The sequence below is a fragment of the Peromyscus maniculatus genome, chromosome 5 (assembly GCF_049852395.1).
Source record: "Peromyscus maniculatus bairdii isolate BWxNUB_F1_BW_parent chromosome 5, HU_Pman_BW_mat_3.1, whole genome shotgun sequence".
NCBI classification, from domain to species: Eukaryota; Metazoa; Chordata; class Mammalia; order Rodentia; family Cricetidae; genus Peromyscus; species Peromyscus maniculatus.
In genome coordinates this window covers 43,414,857-43,429,344 of record NC_134856.1, presented here as the reverse complement: position 1 = coordinate 43,429,344, position 14,488 = coordinate 43,414,857, and the positions used below count along the sequence as shown (strand labels likewise).

Sequence of the window (14,488 nt, the reverse complement as noted above, 5' to 3'; positions counted from 1 at the left end):
AAAATGGCCTAAATTAAAAAAAAAAAAAGACTGCAAAGGAGAAAAAAAAAACTTTAAGAGATATCTATAGTAAGAGAATTTTAGTTTTTAATCAAAGAAATTAGTGAAATGAAAAATGGTTCATAAAACATAAAAGGTAGCATGAGGAAATAACACGAATATAGGGGTCTCATGAGGACCTCATGATAGCAATGTTTATGTCTAGTCAAGATGATACTTCAAGAGATGATGGCTAAGAATTTTCTGGAATTAAAGACATCAGTTCATAGCTCAAAAAAACCCAGGGAATTCAAGTGGGGTAGACTGAAGAAAATGTATACCTACATAAATAACAGTGAAACAGAGGGAATCAAAGGCAAAATCCTGAAAGCAGAAAGAGACAAGACATTGTTTTCAATGGACCCACAGATAGAATTATAGCTGATGCATTAACTGAAACAGTGGAGACTAAAAGACTATGGAATGCTATCTTCAGCCTGACAACGCGGGAAATTTGACAACCAAGGAGTCTATAGAATTTTTTCAGTTTTTTAATTTTTGTCTGAAAATGTCATTATTTTGTTTTGACTTTTCAAGGACACTGGAAAGCTAAAATACCCCTTCAGTTTAACCCTGTTTTCCTTCAGTGCTTTAATGATGCCATTCTGCATCTTCTAGCTTCCCTAGCATCAGTTAAAGAGTTTGCCACCAGGGTTGTGAGCATTCCTCTTAAGGCCAACTGTCTTTTTTTCTACTTTTCCCCCCCTGGATTCTTTTATAATGATCTCTTTGCTTTTAAACAATAGTATGCCCACATTTGGTTTTCTTTCTTTGTATGAAAGATGTGCTGAGCTTCATGAATACATGGATGAATATAACTGAGTAATTTTTAAAAAAAAATCCTTAGACAATATATCTTAAAACACTTTAAAAATTTTCATTCACCTTCTCTACTTCTGAGGCTCTAGTTTTATACATGCTGATCTTTTACTATGCCCTGTGTGGTTTTGCTTTGTTATTTTTCTCAAATACTGCTGTATTTTTTTCTGTGTCTCATTTTGAGCATCTTTGATTGATCTATATGCTGTGGGATGGTCCTTCTGTATGCTGCGAATATGTGTTGCTCTCATTGGTTGATAATAAAGCTGTTTTGGCCAATAGCTAGGCAGGATAAGGTTAGGCAGAAAAACCAAACTAAAGAGGGGATGAAGAAGAGCGGAGTCAGGAGAGTAGCGAGCCAGATGGAAAATGAGTTAGACATACAAAAATGGGATAGAGGCAAAGGCTAGGAGCCTTGGGACAGTACATAGATTAATAGAAGTGGGTTAAGTTATAAGAGCTAATTAGTAATAAGCCTGAGCTAACAGCCAAGCATTTATAATTAATATAAGCCTCTGAGTGGTTATTTGGAAATAGCTGCAGGATGGGGTGGGACAGAGAAAAGCCTCCATTTACACCTATATTTAGGTTCATGAATCCTATCTGTTATCTATTGTTGGCAGAGGAGATTTCAAGACAGCTTAATATTGACTCTGCCACGTGGTTATTAGTAATCATTCCTATTCAGGTCTTCAATTAAAAGAGCAAGTGGGGCAGAAGAAATACAAATGTACCATTTAAGGAGAAAAAGAACACCAGGAATGTAGCATGAATCTTAACAGTTCTTATTAATAAAATCAAACCTGTGGCCAGTTATTGGGGTGAACACTGGAAGATCAGAGAGCCAGAACAAGCCACAGCTATCTCACCTTGCTAAATCCTCAGCTGGTCTTGCTTCCTCAGACTGGAGGCCTCTGAGTCCTCATCCAGAATGGGTCTCAGCTGAACTGCTGCTCGAAAGCCTGAATGCTTAACTAGCCAAATGCTTAACCAGGCCAAACGCTTAACCAGCCAAATGCTTCTAGTTTCTGCTCCTCATGCCTTATATACCTTTCTGCTTTCTACCACCACTCCCTGGGATTAAAGGCTTGCTTTCTGGGATTAAAGGCGTCTGTCACCATGCTTGGCTGTTTCCAATGTGGTCTTGAACTCACAGAGATCCAGAGGGATTTCTACTTCTGGAATGCTAGGATTAAAAGTATGAGTGCCACCATTTTCTAGCCTTTGTATCTAGTGGCTGTCTGTTCTCTGACCCCAGATAAATTTATTAGGGTACACAATATTTTGGGGAACACAATACCACCACATTTCCCCTTTTTTGTCTAAAATTTAAAAAAAGCTTATAACTAATACAAGAAAAAATATATCCAATAAGTATATACAATATACACAGTCAAGATTACATTAACGATGTCTAGTCCATTAACATTTGACAGATTCAGATAAAAACTCCATTTTATATATATATATATATTAACAATGTCCAGTCCAATAACATCTAATAAACTCAGACCAAAAAATTTTCATTACTTATTTAAAACAAGTAGTTCCTTTTTAAAAGCAGATTCCATAATCTCCCTTTTTATCTTATCATATCCATATTCTCTCTTTTTTCTTTTCATAATACATTCAGTAGTCTACCTTTTGTCATTTTTATATCTTCCCCTTTTTCTTTAGTGTAGATTCAGTGATCTACCTATTTATCCTATTATTTCTTTATCTTTTTTTCTCAGAGTAGATTCAATGATCTATCTCATATCTTATTCTCTTTTTCTTTTTGCTTTCTAGGGGTGAAGACATCTTTAGGGAATCTTGAAAAGAAAATTTTTGGGTTAATTGTCAAGTCCTGTATCATTTGTCCAGTCTCTGCATAAAAAGAAAGTTCAGGGTTTATCGTAAGTCCTTGCTTGAGTAGTCTGTCAGGCTGGATCATCTCAGCTAGTCATCTCGAAATTGTCCTGACCAGTTTGTAGTCCAAAGTCGATTTTTCCATGGTGTTAATTGGCTTAATGGCTTTATCATAGTCCATGTGGAATCCTTTTGAAGATTTCAAAGTTGCTGTTAGGTGTGGTCATGGTTCCCTGCAGAGATTTTGTTTGTTTGTTTGTTTGTTTGTTTTTGTTTGTTTGTTTGTTTTGTTTTTGTGCTTCCTCTGTGGTTTGGAGCAATCACAGTCTGATAAATGTCTGTCTCTCAGAACCATGAACATTCTTCCCTAGAACAGAAAATCTTCACAGCAATTTCTCCCCACCATTTGTCTTGCCAAACTTTTCCAAACTGACCTTTGCCGATGCTTTCTTGTAATATGATGGTCCTGGCAATTCTTCTCTGAACCAGGAGCAGTAAACCCTTTGTCCCAGGTAGCAGCATCACCACAGTCACCAACACGATGAGAAGGAGCTGGCAACGTGGAGCAGTAGCCACTGCCTCCATGGTCCCACTGCTGTTTGTGGCTCGGTCTGGGCCAAAGCTTCTCCCAAGCCTCCTAGGCCAGCCTCAAACTCGGGATCCTCCTGCCTCTGCCTCCTTCAGTAAATCCTACTGGCATGTGCCACCACAACCGGCCGAGTGTAGCTCGGGCCTGAACTGGTGCCCACAAGGCCCACAGGCAAGTAGATTTTTCGAGAATTCGTACCACGAACATTGGGCGCCAGATGTTTAAAGTTGGAAGCAAGACTTGCATAGAAAAAGATGAAAAGTTTAGTAAAAGCCCTGATTGAAAAATGAAATAAAGGGAGTTGTGTCCTCAGGGCAAGACCCTTCCCAGCTAAGCCTCCAACAAGTAAAAGGAAAATGCCTATGGAATTTTCCGCTCTGAAAACAAAGATAATCTTATGTTACAAAGGAAAGCTTATCCAAATGTAATTCAAGGAGGGGGTCAGGTTTCACCCTAAGCAAGCAGCTGAACTTGCTGCATCAGACACGTGGTTCTGGCTTTAGAGGCATGAAGGATACATGTATAAAGGGACTGCGGAATCCTCCTCTATAGGTAAAAAGAGCCACTGAGGCCAGGTGTATGGCAGGGGAGTTCTGCATGGAGGCCCTGAGAAGTCATTGCATGAAGCTGTGAAAGTTCAGTCTGGATTGTGTTGGAGACCCCAAGATGTTAGAGGTGCTAGGGCAGTGGAATATCCACCAGGGAGAGCCACATGCAGGAAACGGAGGCAGCCCAAGAGAGAGAAGTGTGTTACAACCAGGAAAGCAGGGAGGTCGGAGACATCTAAACTCCTTGCCATCAGACAGAGCTACAGGACTGGAGCTTTCCCTGCTGGGTTTCAGTCTTGCTTTGGTCCAGTATTTCATCACCGGGCACCCATTCCTCTCTTTTGGAATGATAAAGGATATTTTTGTACCAATGTATGCTGGAAGTATGTAATTTTCATTTTGACTACAGGGAGCTACAATTAAGAGATGGCTTTGAGTCTCAGAAGAGACTTTGGACTTTTAAACTGTGTTGAGACTGTTATAGACTATGAGGACTTTTAAAGTTAGACTAGATGTATTTTGCATTATAATATAACCACAAGCCTATTGTGGCCCGGGAGTGGGATGCGTTGCTTTGAATGAGAATAGCCCCCTTAGGCCATTTGAATGCTTGGTTCCTACTTGGTAGAACCTTTGGGAAAGATTAGAAAGTGTGGTCTTGTTGGAGGAGGTGTGTCACTGGGGGTGGGCTTTGAAGTTTTAAAAGGCCACACTATTTCCAGTTAGCTCTCTCTCTCTCTCTGTGCCTCATGCTTGTGTCTCAGGATGTAAGCTCTGAGCTGCTACCCCAGCCTCACCCCTGCGACCCTGCCTGATGCCCTGATGCTCATGGACTCACCCCCTGAAACTGTACGCCCCTAACAAACCCGTCCTTCTATGAATTGCCTTGGTCATGGTTTCTCATCACAGCAATAGAAAAGTAACTAAGATAGGAGGGGACAGGCGCTCTTCTCTTGTCCCCGAACTGTTAGAAGACTTGCTTTTGATACCCATTTGCCTAGAGACAACCTTTAAAAAGGCCTCCCCACACCCCAGCTGTCTGAGGCACAGGATGGAGGTGGTGGCGAGCTCGTGGGGATGCAGAGGCCGTGTGGCTCTACATTAGTACTCGCTGTGTCCTTGGACTCCCTCTTCCCACTCTGGTTCAGTTTCTGGGCTTGAGTGCTGCAGTGCAGGTGAGCCAGAATCATTTATTACGTCCCAGGAAAAATACATTTCGTGGAAGCTCTCATTACATTTTGCCAAGTTTACTGCTATCAATCAAGCAGAGCCAAACATGAACAAAACTAATTTTCCAAAACTAGATGTGAAGCTGGCTGCGTACCCAGCCCATTCCTTGCTGTGGCTTCGGAACTTGGAGACAACGGGGACACAGATGTATGAAGTAGAATAGATGAGGGGAGCCATGGCATCTCAAGGGAACAAGTTGATGGGGAGAGTGAGCGCTTCTCATTTCTTGGTCACAGCAGAGTCAAAGTTACCACTGTCATGCGCGTACTGCGCAACCAAAACTCCTTGTCAGCACTCTGTGTAGGCAGCTGAGGTGGAGCAATCCGAGCTTCCCAGCTATGCGAGCTGCTGTTCTTGTCTCTGACTGAACGTCCGACAGGACACAGCTAAAGCGCGCGCGGGGGTGGTGGTGGTGGTGGTGGTATTTATAGTTTGGGGGGACACAGTGCACACGGTGGGGGTGCCATAAAGGCAGGGGTATGAAGCACTGGTCACACTGAATTTATAGGCAGGCATCGGAGAGCAGCCAGGAGGTGAGGCCGGGTTATAGAACCCGGTGACACACTTCCTAATAGTTTACAACCTTCCCGGAACACCACCACCAGCTGGGGACCACGAGCCTATGAGGGCATTTGAAATTCGACCCATAACTCCAGCACATCAGTGACAGAACCAAAATTGCCATTGTGCTGCAGCAAAGGCTGTGCAGGTCTGTAAAAGGGGCTCTAGCTTAGAGCACCCCAGGAACTTGGGTTCATGCTGAGGCCTTAAAGATAGTCATTCAACGTTCCTGGGTTTTGTGTACTCACTCAACTCTGAAATGAAAAGAAGTAAAAGAAATGTCCTCTCAGTCAACCAATGGTTGGTTCTTCCTGGAGAAGGAAGAATCCACACCCTTCTCCAGGGTCTAGCCCTGTAAGTGGATGGAACTAGAAAGGTGATATTGAATTAAGTAACCTAGACCCAGAAAGACAAGCATCACATGTTCATGGTCATCAGAGGCTCAGCTCCTTCAAGATCTATGGCTCTGCTAGTCCTGAGTAGTTGGCTAGGTTTCCAATACCAGGCATCATTTCCCTCTTGTTGAGAAGGTTTTAAGTCCAATCAGAGTGCTGTTGGTTACCATCAATGTATGCACGCCACTACTTTACACTGAATGTTATCGTGTCATGCTGGCCACTGTTGTGGCTCATAGACGCCACAGCTGGGTAGGACTGTTAGTTGTTTTCCTCCTTTGGAACCTGGCATGGTGCCTTCTTTCTGGTACCATGAAAGCTAGCCCTCAGGGAGGAGGTATTCAGGTCAGTTCCGGCTCAGGGGCTTCTCCACCCCCCCACGCTTCTGAAGTACACGATGTCTTCAGCCATTGGGACTTCTACCTCTGGGGGCTAAGCAACCGAGGGCAAAAGCAATAGTCCATACTGATTGGGAATCTCTTGGACCATCCCGATCAATAACTCAGAAGAGGACTTCTCATGCCTGGTATGGGGGTCTTGTGAGGCAGTGTTTGGCTTTTGTCAGCCCAGATGAGACAATTTCATTTAATCTGCATATGCATATTTATTTTATTTATACACAGACCTGTATTATTTAGGTAGATAACTGATACTATGATCCCCCATGACTTTTTCAGACATCCTTACTGTTATTTTACTCTCCTATAAATATTTCCCCTCCCCCTCCTTTATCACAACCAATTGCTCACTATATTCTTTTTCAGTATTTCTTTATTAGCTTTCACAAGGATAAAAAAGAAAAATCCTTTATAGCTTTAGAAAGCAAACCAAAATAAAACATGCAAATGACTGGTAAGCTGCCCTGTGAAGAACTAACATGATTATTAGATATGTTTATGTATCTAAGAATAACCCACCATCTCGCCTTTGGGGGGGAAGCCTACCTCCCCGTGTCTGGCTCCTGGACTGAAATATCTCCCCTGCAGTAAGAGACAGAACACTCTAAAAATGCTGAGGAGGTCCACCAGCTCCACTTCCCGACTCTGCCTGCGGTTAAATGTCACCTTGAAGGTGACAGCCACCTCACCAGGCATTGATTTCTCTTTCTCTGGCTCATCCACATCACCAAATGTTCAGGAAAAATGTCTTTTTATGTAAAATGGAGTTGTTTTGTGAATACTAATCTCCCTAGGAGCCCTCAGATCATATACAGTGTCTTAACCCTCAACTGAAAACTTCAGGACTTAAGCAGCTAAGCCACTTATGTGGCCTGCCACAGTCCTGTGCCGTTCCCACCTCTCAGTGTCACTGACATTGATCTGAGACTTTCACATTCACAGAATGTGTTCTGATCAAATCCTCTCTCCAGTCCCTTCCTCCCAGCCCCATCTTCCCCTCCCAGCTGCACGTGCTCATTTTAAAAAACCCACTGAGTCCTCTTGGTGCTGTCTGTTTATACCCAGGGGTTGGGCACCCACTGGGGCATGGTAGCCTCTCAGCGGCTGCATGCCTGAAGAAAACAGACTCCCTTCCCTGACCTCCAGCAGCCATCCTTGCCAATGGCTGCCACTCAGCTGGGGTTGGTGATTAACACAGAGACCCACAACTGGTCATTCAGAGAATTAAAGACCGGGGAGTGCTGAGGATCTACATCACACCCCTTCCCTGAGGGCTCAGGGACATCCTGGGAAAGCCAGAAAGTGGATGACTGCAGCAGACCAGGGGTCACCAGACATGAAGTGACACTCTTGAACATGTTGTCTTGCTTTTGCCGCAGTCTTTCTGGGTTAGAACTTAAGATAGAGCCTGGACCGGCCTGGAACTCACTATTTCCCGTGTGCCTCCCCAGTGCAGGGATTACATTCAGGGGGCCGCCACACATGGCTCGCTTTTGTTTTCTTCTTATGAATAAAGACTTGAGAAATTCTATGTGTAATCTTTGCTGCTGGCGTGAGTAGATAATTAAAGGTGACAATGATTTCTGGGCAAAATCAGCTGCCTAAGCATACTGAATTTTACTATACATTAACACTGCTAGGACAAATTGGGAGGAAGGGAGAGGGGGAGGATTCTGGGTCAGGCAAATGTGAGTGAGCAAACAGTAGGTATTAGTGAAGCATTCTGTCTGACCTCCTTAAGCAGCAGGGCACTGGTTCAGACTCCTGTCAGAGACAACGTGGTTTATGAAGAACACACGCGGGAGAAGAACACAGCTGATAAGACAAACACACTGTTAGAAACATGACTGAGCACTTCCCGCCGAGGAGAAGTCAGTGATCCTTCTTCTAGAACACTGTTTGAGGAGGCATAAAGAAAAGACATTCATCAATAGCCCGTATTAAACGTCCTTCCTGAAATCAATTCCTACTTCAAGCAGCTGCCTGATGCTTATGCAGTGACATGGGAAGACAGTGATCATGAGTGACTGACTGGAAGGGCTCCGAGATTCATCTCTTTGGGCAGTCATTACTGCTTTGCACTAATGTACAGTTCTGGGCACGGATACTCTACAATAAAGACTGGAGAGCACGTTCTTATCAGCAGATGACTCTATGTAACGAATAACGTCTTCAATCTTCCTAAAATTATCCATTTACCACAGCTGGCGGAAACACCTCAGGGCACAGACATTGTCTTTTCCAAGGCTGGTTAAGTTTCAATACACAAAATAATCACTGTGGTCCAAACTACCTCTCCTTTAGCACAGGAGTATCGGCGTGAGCAGGGATGTCATTTCAAACACTTCTACAAAAGTAAACTGGAGTTCAGACCCTCTGTGAGAGTGGACTGCATCACAAAACCAACCAACAAAAGGGAAATGTTCGTATAGTAATAAGAAAGGTTGAGGAGACACCCCTGGGATGGAAAGCGTGGACTTAGGAGTTTGGGGTCTACCTCTGAATTCTAACTGGGCTTAGGGTGGGATATGTGACCTTCAGAAGTCACTCAATTTCTTAGGGCTCCAGTTTCCCTTCTTAAAATCTGGACTGGATAGATTATGAGTGGTTAGACGGTGACTGGGTTAGATGGTGACTGGGTTAGATGGTGACTGGGTTAGATTAGATGGTGACTGGGTTAGATGGTGACTGGGTTAGATTAGATGGTGACTGGGTTACATGGTGACTGGGTTAGATTAGATGGTGACTGGGTTAGATTAGATGGTGACTGGGTTAGATTAGATGGTGACTGGGTTACATGGTGACTGGGTTAGATTAGATAGTGACTGGGTTAGATTAGATGGTGACTGGGTTAGATGGTGACTGGGTTACATGGTGACTGGGTTAGATTAGATGGTGACTGGGTTAGATTAGATGGTGACTGGGTTACATGGTGACTGGGTTAGATTAGATGGTGACTGGGTTAGACTAGATGGTGACTGGGTTAGATTAGATGGTGACTGGGTTAGATTAGATAGTGACTGGGTTAGATTAGATGGTGACTGGGTTAGATTAGATGGTGACTGGGTTAGATGGTGACTGGGTTAGATTGTGACTGGATTAAAATGTGACTGGTCTTCTAAGTTTTGACACTATCATATGAACAATCTAAGATGACTAATCTCAAAACCAAATAAAACTTTTCTAAATGATACTGTAACACATGAAGACTTATTTACATATAAATTATACTCCTGTGTTAGATATACTTAAATACATTAATATATGTGAAAGGATGAGTTAAAGATGAAATAAGCAGAATTTTAAAATAAGGAAAAACAAACAACCTATTATTTTGTGAGCACAGAAGCACAGGTTATTCTTTTTCAAACTCCTGGCTTAAAATCTTGGATTTAGTGGCTCAAAGGTAATTTTTAGGTCACCTTTGTTCCCGATACATTGGTTTTTATGGACTGACAAACAAAAAACGATGTCTTACAAAGATATGGACATAGGTGGGGAAAATGCATAATTAACACTCGTTTCCAAATGTCACTTGCTATTGACACCAACAGCCAATAATGGGAAGGTTGTAGTTAAAATTCAATCAATCATTTTTCCCACAGTGCACATAATAACAGTAGTCAGCAACCTCAGCCCAAATATGTCAGGAATCTCATTCAGCATAAAAGGACCAAATGGAACAATTTAATAATGAAATAAAATAATAACAATAAGATTTTCAGAATCAATTAAAAAATATTCATCTGGGGATTGAGTCTTCTAAGTGTCAAACTTTAAATAAGAAGACACAGAAAAGTTGAAAGTAAAAGGATAAAAAGGGCATTGAATGTCCGCATTAATCAAAAGGAAGCTTTTCTATTGCACAAATGTCAGACCAAGTAGACCGTAATATCAGAACTCTCACTAAGATATTTCATAATGATAAAATGGTTAACTCAACAGGAAGTTATATTAATACTACATGTGTGCATACCAAGTATTATAGTTTCAAAATACCAAAATGAAAATTGATAGCACAAAAATCACAATGCAAAATCCATAATTATACTTTTGAATTTTAATAACCTTTATCATCTGCCGAAAAAGGATAAGAAGTAGAGACATAGGCCAAATGCTATGATTATTAGTAAACTTGACCTAATTGTCATTTATGGAATGTGTAATCTTCTCAAATTGCAGGGAACATTTACCAAGCTTGAACATATTCTGGACCATAATGTTAGTCTCAACTGATTTCCAGGCCTGAGGTCATATTGAATTAATTTTCTGTCACTGGCAGAATTAAAGGAGAAATCAGAAAAGAAAAAAAAAATCACCAACTACAAAATTCCCAAGAATTTGACTATTATTCAATATTTTGCTAGGTAGTTTCTGGGTCCAAGAAAAATTAAAATAGAAAAATTTAAATTCTTAAGTTTTAAGGAAAATGAAACATTAATGTATATGCATTGAAGATCCAGCTTTAAATAAAAGATTTTGTCTGAAATGTACATATTATAAAAGACTAAATGTTAAAAGTCAGTGCTCTAAGCATTTCCCCTAAGATTGAGAACAGCCACAAGATGAAAAGCCTGGGGAAATAATAAAGAAGAAAAATAAATAAGGTTTGAAAAATGTGAACAATAAAGAAAATTAACTAAAAGTTGGTTCTCTGGGTAAAATGTATAAACCTGATAAAGCCAGGATAGAGATCCGTAACTAAGGACAGAAGAGGAGCGCCTGTAGTCTTACCAGCATCGAAAAGACCTTGAGTGGCTGTTCTGAACAACCCTCCCTATGCCTGAAGCTTAGGATTTCAAACTATATGACAAAATCCCTTGAAATTTGTTAAGAAAAACAAGCTAGTAATTAAGAATCTGCATGTCTTTTGGAAAACAAAAGTGTGACTTGAACAAAGAAATTCTCAGTCATTTAAGGAAGTAACAACACAAATCTTTAAAAAGGGCTTTCCCAAAGAAGAAAAGAAGATAATTCCTGGTAACACTCTACTCATTTTCTGAGACCAATTTGTTTCATCAGACTAAAACCTGAGAGAGAGCTATTATGTAAAAGGAAAATTACAGGATATTTTTTCTCATGAATTTGAGCATAAACTCTCAAACAAAATATTAGCAAATCTACCTCAGTGATTTATCAAAATTTAAAATTTGTATTTATACCAGAAAGCAGCATTACAAATCAATCACCACATTAGAAGAATAAAGATCAGAAAATCTATGACAAAGTCAATGAAGGCATTTGACAGAGAGCCAACATTCACCCAAGACAGAAAGTCATCGAAGCCAAGGAGTGAGAGGAATTGTTTTAATCTCAGAGTGTGCACTAGTCAACAGTGTTCAAGAGTGAGATAATGAGAGTGGAGGAAACTCACAATGAGCAAGAAAAGAAAGTGATACCTGGTCTCTCCCACACAAAGAAGTCAAAGCTGGATCTTTAGCCTAAGCAGAGCAGCTCAAAATATATCGCTTATAGATATAAACATGAAATATATTCATGATCACAGAGGAGGCAACAGCTGAAAAGAATTATCTTAAAAGAAAAACAAGCTCTACCCTGGAGCAGCTCTCTTGCCTTGACCCCTCCCCCCTGACAATGTATGCCTGCTCCAAGTTCATTTCCATCTGCTCCTTGATCAGGAGCCTCTTAGCTGCTGAGTGGTCCACTGTCTGCAGTGCAGTTGAACTGACCACAGACGTGGACAGACGAGGGCCCCAGCAGTTTGGCAGTCCCTCGTCCTCTGACCTCAGTCATCCCTAGCTGCAGCTTCCAAACCAGCGTCACTTCTAGGGACATGGACACAGCCGCCAAGTTCACTGGGGCTGGGGCTGCTACAGTTGGGGCGGCTGGCTCTGGGGCTGGGGTTGGGACTCTTTTGGGAGCCTTATTATTGGTTATGCCAGGAAGCCTTCTCTGAAGCAACAGCTTCTCCTACGTGATTCTGGGCTTTGCCCTCTCAGAGGCCATGGGGCTCTTCTGCCTAATGGTGGTCTTTCTCGTCCTCTTCGTCATGTGAAGCAGCTGTCTCCACTTCCACCTCCCATAGGTCTTTCATGTCCTGTCTGCCCTGTGTGTTCCTTTTCCTGTACCTCCCGAGGAAGTCTGGGGAAAGTGCTTGGCTCAGGGTTTGACAGAGAGAAGACAAATAAATACTGTATTAATAAGGAAAAGAAAAAGAAAAACAAAATGGTAAGAGATTTTATTAAAATTAAAAATCATTGCTCATCAAGAACTGTCACTGAAGAAATGAAAAGGCATGCTAGAGCCTGGGGGAAGAGATTAATCTTACATCTGTCTGATGAGTAACTGGTATGTAGAGAGTTTACTTAGGTTACTTACAAATGAACAAGAAATAGAAAAAGATACAAGCAAAAGATTTAAACAATCAGAAAAGATATAGGAATGGCCAGTTGTACATGAAAAGATGTCTCAGATCATAAATTAGAGAAATGAAAATTAAAACCATTCTTTGACTCCACTTTACACTCCTAGTATACCTAAAGTGCACACACTGGCAGTGTTCAGTGAAGAACGGGGAGCAGCTGGAACTCTCAGCCTTTGCTGGTGGACTTCATGAAAAACGACCCAGATGCTTTGGAAAGTGACATCCTTGTGTGCTGTGAGAAGTGGTTTTATTTATGTAGGTCAAAAGACCCCTCCTTTGTTTAAGCTTATTCAAACTGGGTCTCCCTAGCTGGTAGCTGGTGAATTACAGCTGACAGAAACAGGTAAGACACATTGCCATGTCACGGGCTGTGGGATGGTGTGATCTGGTCATGATGGAGCCAGGCCCGCTTAATCCCGGGAAGTTAGGGAAAGGCTTGCATTGTCTTGCTCTGATGCAAATGTACAAAGTCAGCAACTCTGACCTGTGACCTAGATGTCATGGCCAGCTCTATTTTGGCTGTGTACTTAAAATTTCCTTTACAGTGCCATCTTCATATTTCAAAAGACAGCAGTCTACAAGGCTATAAGTTAAATATTAGCAAAACCACAATATGTAATTTCCATGATTAATTATGGGATGCAGCTATCAAGAAAATGTTAGTGGCAACAGAGACAGTCTGGGATTTATGTGAGATATTTAAGACAACACTTGCTTGATGCAAGGCTTAAGGCCACTAGATCTTAACAGACTATTAGACACACACAAGAATATTTTGAACTGGGGTTCGCATACATTTAAAAATGTACAAATGCAGCCACACATCAATCACATGGAAAGCAGTGGGGGGTAAACATCACCTTCAGGGTTTCATCTATACATAAATAAGCTCCACCCATCATTGTGACTTCTGAGTGTAGGTTCCCTCTTGAGTCTCAGGCTTTCAGTGTGGGGCAGCCAACTAGGTGGGGATTCTATAAGACTTGACGTAATTTCTGGTGGAAACATTCACATTTTGGCGCTTTACTTTTCTGATATTAACTTAAGCTCATACCACCAAAATACATCTCAGCGTCTTCATTTTTCTATGTGCCCTTCCTTACTCGGCAGAAATAAAATTGAAAGGAAGAACATGAAGCATACCGGTGTCATAAGTCACGATCAGTTTTCCTTTGTGATTGCCTACGCTCCGCGGCTCAAAGTTCACTTCCAGCTGCATGGACTCCCCCACGTTAAGAATCCCGTCCGTTGGCTCTATGGAGAAAGGCCTGCAAGACATGTGGAGGCACCATCAGAACATATTTCCGACTATTGGGACAAGGAGAGGAGACATGGGCTCCAGATCTTCAGACAGCTCACATCCAGCTACCTGGTCCAGATGTGCAGTATGATGATTTCCCCACTGATGGCAAAAAAAGCCGTTTTAACGTTAAAGTAACAGTAACAGATCAGCAAGGCGAGACACCAAACAGGCACGGTCACGTTCCTATTTGTGTCCTTGCCCTTCAGATCTCTTTTTATTTGTGGGGTGTTCCTGCTGGGAATAAAACGGATAAAAGCCACCGCTGCCCTCCACACTCAGCAATTGCAATAATGGGTAGACTGTTATTTGAAAAAGAATCCTGCCTTCCTAGGGCTAAAAGTCAAGTGTGGCAAGAGTTCAGAGGAGAGCGGGT

The 14,488-nt window shown here is 41.8% G+C and overlaps 1 protein-coding gene and 1 pseudogene across 3 annotated transcripts in view; one reads left to right on the top strand and one right to left on the bottom strand.

Moving 5' to 3' along the window:
• Nucleotides 1-14,488, bottom strand: part of Hydin (HYDIN axonemal central pair apparatus protein) — a 358,418-nt gene that overhangs the window by 269,407 nt on the left and 74,523 nt on the right. For all 3 annotated transcript variants that reach the window (XM_042277692.2, XM_015992939.3, XM_076571514.1), the window contains exon 7: nt 13,956-14,080. In XM_042277692.2, coding sequence (XP_042133626.1) covers nt 13,956-14,080 — 125 coding nt within the window. The remainder of the gene's footprint in view (nt 1-13,955; nt 14,081-14,488) is intronic.
• On the top strand, nt 12,023-12,614 carry LOC121829420 (ATP synthase F(0) complex subunit C2, mitochondrial pseudogene; annotated as a pseudogene).